This window comes from Malurus melanocephalus, unplaced genomic scaffold, assembly GCF_030028575.1.
Source record: "Malurus melanocephalus ecotype Western Australia unplaced genomic scaffold, MMel_1.1 scaffold_639, whole genome shotgun sequence".
Lineage (NCBI taxonomy): Eukaryota > Metazoa > Chordata > Aves > Passeriformes > Maluridae > Malurus > Malurus melanocephalus.
The window spans coordinates 144,104-152,582 of record NW_026623871.1 but is presented as its reverse complement, the minus strand read 5'-3'; the positions used below and the strand labels follow the sequence as shown (position 1 = coordinate 152,582).

Here is an 8,479-nt window from a genome sequence, read left to right as displayed (position 1 = left end):
CACTTCCCCCCCAGGCTGTGGTCAGTCCTTCAAGGCCAGGCTGTTTCTGTCTTGGGAGCACAGCATCTCTCTCCATGGGTYTCCCACTGGACACAGCCACCTCRGGAACAGCTTGTTCTCCTCCATGGTCAGCACCATGGCTTGCAAAGCACTKCCACCCCCTCCCTCTCCACTGACCTCAGTGTCTCCATTTTCTCACATCTCCTCACCTTTCCACCCCACCTCTGTCTGATGGAAGCTGCAGTGTACTTTGTTTTGGAATTCTTAAATACGTCGTCACAGAGGCATCTCCAGTTGGCCCAGGCTTGACCATCAGCATGTCCACCACCTTCAGAGCCATCAGAGATTGGCTCTACAGCATGAGGGTGTTGGCGCAGACCTCACACGCTGACAGACATGGGGGGAAGGTGTCAAGGTCAGCACTTTATTATCTCACAGCACAACCTTTTATACTTTTTCTTCACATCACGCAAATAACATGAGCTCTCTTTCCTTCTCCTAGTTGGTCACAAATCACTGTTTTTTGTAAAATGACAACACACAGTACTACCCATTGCAAGGCCTTCTCTGTTTCTTAAAGTTGCTTATCTCTAAAACCCGAGGACAGAGCTGCAGAGGCTATGAACAGCCTCTCACTTGCTTCTCATGTGGGGTGGGGGGAGGATGGGAGGGCAGTGCTTTGCTATATATCCCACAGGAGTCATTTTTGTGTGCCCCTCCCCCACTAAAAAACTGGGCCAAGCAAAACTACCACTGTACACTTTACATTTATTCTCACTCTGGAACCTTAAAAGTAATAAATGTCTTTTAGTATATTTCTAGCAAGGAAATATTTCTTCTTTGGAGATTTCTCAGAATACTAGAACTAATATCTATATTAATTGAACTAAAACTGTGAAGCTAGGCTGGCATGTAAGACTGAGTATGCAGATATTATCTTAAACCAAGAAATTCCAGAAAATATATTGAGCACGATGTTCTGCTTCCTGAAGGGAATCAGATCTAATTAACCTTGCTACTATATGTATAGCCAAGAAAAAGCCCAGAAAAGTGAGCATTGCTGGTGATGCTTATCTATGAGGTGATAAATCCATTCCTTCTTCCAACTGACACAGGTTTGGCTGTGTTGTGTTAGGACATTGGGACATAATCCATTAGAAACTGAGGCTGAGRGGTTTGGAATCAGTGTAAGTAAATGTGTGGGTGGGTAGGCAGAAAGAATAGGTGACTCGTGGGGGAATGACATCTACTCTTGTTTTTGAAGGAATTGTTAAAATGTGAAAAAGAACCTATTTGTAACAGGCATTTCAGGAATTTTGATTTATGCCAACAGCCAAGCCTCTTAAAGAGGTTCTACTGCACTGGTGAATTCTAGCCCAAGCACAAGCTTTGGGTGCAGTGATCTGTCAGATATTTTTCTGCTCATGAAAGACCAAGTTTTGGTCTGAGTCTTAAAGAATTCCCAAGTGTCTGTGGTGTGTAGCACAAGCTGAAGAGCATACTTCTGCTTTCTCTGGTCCTTTCTCTGGTTCAAGGTGAAACTGCTTRCTTAGCTTTGCCTACAGATCTGAAGTTCAGATTCCAACACACAGCCCTACTGAAAGATTTTACTTCTAAAGTGTCCTGGGTTTTTCGTAATTAAATTGTCCACTTCTRTGTCCATCCTTCCTCCTGCATCCTACTTCTTGCAGCAGAATTTAGTTCTTCTCTCTTGAGTTKTCTTATTTTTCTATTTTGTGATTTTTCTCATATCTTTATTTATGGATGGAACTTCTTTTGATCTGGTTACATTATGTTTGGTCTTTCCTTGGTTATGTTATCATTGTGTATTTCTGCCTGTTGTGTACATTAATGTAGTAAAGTGGAAATGTATCTGGTTTTGTTAATATCTCTTGGTGGTAGAACTATTTGAAATTTAATTTTCCAGTCTTTACTAAGTTAAGATAGCAGAATATATTGTTTGACACTTTTTAATTTCTGGAACAATTTTTTTCATACTTTCATGCTTTTTCCTCTGTCTAAGCTTTGTAATATGAAAAAAAGGATGAAGTTTCATGAAATAACCTATGTTGGTCACTTCTAAAAAAAAAATTAATCGTTTTACTACATATACTGTAGTTTTTATCAATATTATAGATAAAAAGACTGAATTCTTTGTGCTTAATACCAAAGGCTGTACTAAGTTTGTGTTTTTAACTAATATAGAGAAGTATTTCTTCAAGTTTGAATGTGTGAAAGATTATAGTTTTTTCTCTTTTTTTGTGTCACAGCACGTATTTGGCACAAAAATAATGTAATCTAGAGAATAGTGCAGAATATGTAGGTAAAACTATCCTGTCARAATTTCTGCATTAAGGAATAAATGCAAAACTATGTGCATATTTTGGGATGTAGTGGGATGCATACATCTGTGTGTCAGTGCCTTATGAATTACAATAATTGCATGTTCACAGGAGTTCTTAGCAAATTACAAACCTGACTGGCTGCATCTGCTGAATATGCTGATTTAAATAAAAGCAAATTTAGTCCGTAGAGGCATTTTCAGCGTACCAAGGGGCATTGTGTTCTATTCCCACTCACCCCTAACAATCACAGAGATGTTATGAGAGTTCTTTCTGGTGAGGCCTGGAGGAGCACCAATGTCCATGCCTCTTTCTTGATCCTTTTCCTCCCTGTTTTTTCCCCATCTTTGGACTATGGTCTTGGCTGTGCCAACATCAGTCTTTGTGGAGCTGTGTTTTAAATGAAATCAGGGAGCTCCTCTCAAGTAAAGAGGTAAATATTTGTTTTTAGAAAGGGAGAACTCCTTCCCCCAGTAGGGAAAAGTGGCAGGAGCACATCTAAGCAGCACTTGCTGAAAGAAATGTGTGCGAAGCAAAGAACCTTGCACATGTTCCTCACTTGAAATGCTGTTCATCTTAAATCTCTTTGAAAATCTGAATAATGAAGTTRGGCAGAACTGTTCAAGTTAGCATTATTGTAACCCCCTAATTATAATTACTTTCTTTAATACTTAAATATTAACTTATTTGATACTGTGTATGTATCATATACTAAAATACTTATGAAGTCTGATTGTGACAATGGTCTTTTCTGTATTTTCTTGCTTACTRTGAGATGAAATAGAATTTAAAATATTTCATTGCCTTATTAATGAACAGTAGCTTTTCTGTTGTAAAGATATTCATACTTTTGCTGATACACTTATGAACCTACCTCTAAACAATTAGAATTTAAGGTCAGCTTTATGATTTTGAGCAGATTGCTTTTGCAAATGAACACAGAAATTATTGCATTTGTACAGACCAATTAGTCCAAATCTGTCAGTTCCAGTTACTCCTGTTTGCCACATGTAGACAAGTTTTCCATACCTGTGGTAATTCTGTGGTATAGAATGGCCTCTTGCTGGGTGTCACTTGTGCTGTAAGCAGCTCGCCCTTCTGGTTTAGCTGCAGGAGAGCCAGAGCATTAAACAGTAGATTTTAGGAGTGTTAATCTGTTAAGCGTAGCTTCTGTGCTGCTTTCTGCACCAGTCTTTTTTAAACAGTCTGTCTTTAGTCTTCAAAAGAACTGTTGTAATGAAAAGCATACAGCCTTGGAATGTCATAAATTAGTTTAATCCTGTGAATTTATGAATTTAATGTAGGTAGAAATTTTAAAGTCAAAGAATACTCCTTAGGAATATAAATTTAAACAAACAGGAAAATGATCTAGCTGATTGAAACATTGAAAAATGGCAGAAGCATCAACATTTCATTTTTAATAATTAGTTTATTAAAACTAAAAACAGTTGAAAGCCTGCTGTTCTGCATGAGTCTCTGATGGTTCAGTAGTCCAAGAAATGCATAATGCTGCCAGTATTCCCATTTTTATTCTGTTGAACCAAATGAGAATTTATAAATATTTCATATTTAACACAGTCTTTCCAAAGTTCAGCATTACAGAAAGTATGAAGTAAGCGCATAATTTATGAAATTAAGAGTTATTTGACAGATTCCTCTGTGGGCTGGAAATACATGTTTGTTGTAAGACATCCTTAAAAAACTGTTCTCTTTGTTCTCATGCAGGTCCTTCTGAAACATCAGAGATGATAGGTGAACAAAATCCTCCTGGAAAAAGTTATATAGGTATATCTTTTGCTTGTATTTTTCCTCCCAACTGTTTTGGAAATTGAGTGCATGAGTTTTGTTTTTCACAGCTTTGCTACTTGATTTGCTGTAAAACTGAGGGTATTAGAACTTGAACAGAAATGAAGATTTCAGTTGATTTAATTTCCAACTATCCAAGTGTAGAGACATATAGATGGGAACTTGATTTCTTCTTTTTCCAAATTCAGAGAGGAGCATCAGATTGATCACTCTAAAACACTGGTGATTTGAGTGAATTGGTATGTTTCTCAAGAAATCAGGCTATTCCATAATGGCTTTTTAAGTTTAATAAAACTCTGCTGTATAAATAGTCAGTGCAACTTAATCATTACTTTCAGTTCAGAGTGAGGTGAATGAGCACATAAAGAAAAAAATAAATGGGAAGTCTGTGTTTAGTGGAAGGTCTTCCTTAATGAAACCCTGTAATACATGAAATACATTTACGAAAAACATTGCCAATTTTTAGAACTTCTTACCGTTGCACTAAAAATACTGGTTTGCCAATTTGTAAAGACTAGCATATATAAACATGCATTTAAGCCCATTAATTTTGCAATAAGGTCAGAATGTTCCTGCTACCACGAATTTCTAAGATAAAAAAAAATGAGCCTTAGTGTTGTTCATGTGAACATTGTAGTTCTGGGATTTCTCTTGTGAAAATCCCTGCTTTGAAAAGTCAGTGATAAAAGCTTCTTTTGTATTTTTACTGTGGTATCTTTTTACTTTATATTTGTAAAGGAAACCACCAGTATCATACTCAAGCATACAGAGATCTGAAAGAAGATACTSTTCAGAATGCGCAAGCACAGCAGTACTCTGAAGGCGTAACTAAAATCCGTTCCTTCACACACTGCTACTTAATTTTGATATAGTTTCTGATACAATTAGCTTCACTTTCTCAACCTGTACTGCAGTTRARTATRAATTGCTTTCMCACACTAGGTKTTGATCRGYCTGATYGTGTTTGTTTTGTTGGTGCACACTGGCCCAACAAAAGCATTGTGATYATGAATATCCCTCCCATGTTTCACTGTTGGCCTTGCAGTCTGTTATGGAAATCATTATAGTTCAGCAACCATGAGTCTGTAGAGATAGTAAAAAAATACGTACTCTGGGGATGCACAACCTTTGTATTTTCAGTAATACTGAGTAACAGAGGGGAAAATAAGAACGATTGTATTAACCCTACAAAGCMAARAATGTGGAATTTCCTTCTGTCGTGAGCACCAACTGTGCATTGCTGCATGCGCAGTTTAGCAAGTGTAATCCTCACCTCCTTGCCTTTGTCTGGAGTTGCTCAAAGGCTTATGGTAACATATCTTTGCTTCTGTTTTTGTCGTATACGGTGAGTGCAAGAGGCYTCTTTGACCAGTTTGGTTTAAATGCGGAGTCATGGAATGTTTGGTYAAAAATCTTGTCTGTGTCCATCATTCAGCAGTCTTGTTTTTTCCTTTACAGATTCCTCCCATCATGACTCACCAGAAACAAGTGAGGATTCTGAGGCTGAGTTARGTTGCGAAGGTCAGTTTCCCAAGTMATTGATTACAGTTGGTTGGGTATTTTTATATGTGAAATGGGTTTTGCAAAGCCTGCATTACTTGGCATTGAATGAAGAGAATTGTGTGTGAGTGTTGACTGCAGTTTGAATTGCTCACTGACTGGTAAACATACGTAGTTGAGGASTATTATAAAACCACAATATACTGAAGCATACTGGACTTGCTGGGCTGGTTTTGAAATGATTCCTGACAGGAATTTRTACCTTGTGTGTATTTATCGAGTGTTGGTAGTGRAAAAATAATCATTGAAGAGACAAGATAACATTCATTCATTCTGTAGAACATAATGCTAATTTGGTGGCCTAATAAGCACAATGTCTTAACTCAGTTAGAGCTTTGAAATTCAAAAAAGTTCCAGTGCTGCACAMTGGACATGAAACCAGTGATTTATTTTTTTTCTTGAAGATGATGACCCTAACTACATGCCCCCTAACAAGAGATCAAAGAGCACTACGTCTACTAATGAAGCTGCCAGTACTGGTGAACAAGAAGCAGAGGACTTTAATTTTGGTAAGGTGACATTAAAGAKAATTTTGTCTCCCTGCTTTGTTTTATGAGATGGTTCTGGGTAATTTTGTACTTCAGGAGCAAGACATGTCCAGTGCAGGCCTTCACTTAAGATCCATGGTCTCAATCTAGGTGTATTGCAGTGATATATCATTATAGGCTACYCCTTGTTTTCTTTTTAATTTGATGTGACCATGTAAATGTAGACACAGAAAGCTGGGATTTGTTGGTAGTGTTTTCTCATGATCCTTATGTGGAGTTCTCCCCAGAAATGCCTYMACTTCCRTTACTCTGGTTAAAGATGCTTGCYAWGGGACYTTTYGCAGTCCTGTACCTCACCTTTATTCTGGGGATTGGTTTGSTTTCTGGGCAAATAGCCCATTAWTCTGTTAGCTTTTAYAGGGTTYTGTGGAATCAGGAATGTGTTATTTACTTGATATTTTTGAAGGCAGCCACCAGAATTCCAATGGCAGTGAAGGAAYAGATGTGGWAATAYGCTAGAGCATTTGAGTTGTGAAATGTTTTTTGTGCRGAAAAATTRCCTTCATTGGCTATGTTTTCATGGAAATATTTATAAAGATGTCACCTAATTGAAGTTGTACATCTTCTGCAACCATTCATTTTTAAACTTTTCACTGGGTTGGCTTTTGTGATTTCTGTTTGTTTTTCTTTCAAATTCGCAAATCACGCCACTCTTGGGCTTGCCATAAGCATATTGTGATGGGAGTCATCATTATTTTAAATCATGCAAGACATTTGCAAGGKGCTGGTCAACCAAAGTTTAGTGCTTTTACAGGATGTGAACAGTTCATCATTGTCCATCTGGCTTCATCGTAAGCACGTGTCTCTCCAGCCTGAGTCACATGCTTTTCAAGCCAGGTTTTGCTAGCAGCAGTGCACCTTCTTGCAAATCCCATTAGTTTTGCTTTAGAATTAGCTATCACCATAATCAAGGGTAACGATACCAATGGAATTTGTGAGCATTTCTGCTGATAAAGGAGAATGAAGTTCATTGCTTGTGGTGCCTGCACTCTTAACTGAACTGATTTGAGAGGAGAATTCTAGGTGCTTGGTCTTCCTCAGCATGATGCCATGTGTTTTATGCCTGACTKWGAGGAGRGAGTGTGAGGMAGGGCAATTGTGATAGTAAATGTCCCAGACTCTGACTTTGTCTTAATTTTTGACTAGAATTTTATAGCTACAGATGCTGATTGTGGCTCTTKGAGTCAGAATAARGTTTTGTTACACCGCTTTTTCTCAGATCTGTTGTTTTTCACAAATTTCTTTAAGAGAGGTGTGGAAAGCTGCACCTKGWTTTTCTGAATAGAWTGATTCTGTTGTGTGTGAAGGCTGGCATTTATGAAAAGGTCTAGAGGCAGTGGATAAAAACTGCAGATAACAATCTAGCTTGAATTTCATGTGTGATTTATGTGGGCATACAGAGTAGGTGGTCTTACCTGGATTCTGTAAAATGAAATTATTTATAGCTGATCCTCACRAAAACRAGTAAGACAGAAGAATCAGCAGCACTGTTTGGATGTTCTAGAGTCTTGGGTGTAATCTGTCCACTAGTAAATTCATACATTGCAGAGGCATWTAAAGCTCTTCCAAAAGTTTTTCTGAATGCTACAGCCAGGGTTGCAGATTTACACAAATGATTGCTTCCTGCAAAGAAAAACCTCTGCGTTTGTATGTTTTGGTATATGTCCCTGTAGGTTTTCCTTGTTTTTCCCCTCCAGTAAGTTTGGTAAGGTGGTGAAAAGGGAAGTTGGCAAACCTGTGATGTGCCTGGAATCCCCCAGGTTAGCTGTAGCTKATAAAGGTGTCTGAGATGGTCTTAATGAGTTTGGATGAGTGGGGAGAATGGTGTGATTGACATTCAGCAGTCAGAAAGTTAAGGTTATGTTTGTCAGAAGGAATTGTTTTAAATGGAACAAAATCACGTTTGAGAATCTGGAGCCCTTGCTGGTGAATGACAACATTTAGAACTGTGAAGAAACTTTCTGCATAGGGAGCTGTGTGTATTTACCCAAGATCAGAAGAGACCTAGTGAGGATAGTATTTTGTTTAAAAGAACTTAATTAAGTGTTTAAAACCACTGGTTTAATGTTTCTTAGGAAGAAATGTTCCACCTGGGAGTTTTCTTCCAGAACATTGCTTTGGCATTTTAGCATGAGTCCCTTAACTACGAGTGTTTGTTGGGGTTTTGATGCTGGACTCAGTGGGCCATTTTCCAGTCTTGTAGCTGTTCTTAAATTTCCAAAA

The 8,479-nt window shown here is 38.0% G+C and overlaps 1 protein-coding gene across 8 annotated transcripts in view; it reads left to right on the top strand.

Moving 5' to 3' along the window:
• Positions 1–8,479, top strand: part of GTF2I (general transcription factor IIi) — a 105,841-nt gene that overhangs the window by 48,818 nt on the left and 48,544 nt on the right. For all 8 annotated transcript variants that reach the window (XM_057383562.1, XM_057383565.1, XM_057383561.1 and 5 more), the window contains 3 exons: positions 4,068–4,127; positions 5,607–5,669; positions 6,113–6,217. In XM_057383562.1, the coding sequence (XP_057239545.1) occupies positions 4,068–4,127; positions 5,607–5,669; positions 6,113–6,217 (228 nt within the window). The remainder of the gene's footprint in view (positions 1–4,067; positions 4,128–5,606; positions 5,670–6,112; positions 6,218–8,479) is intronic.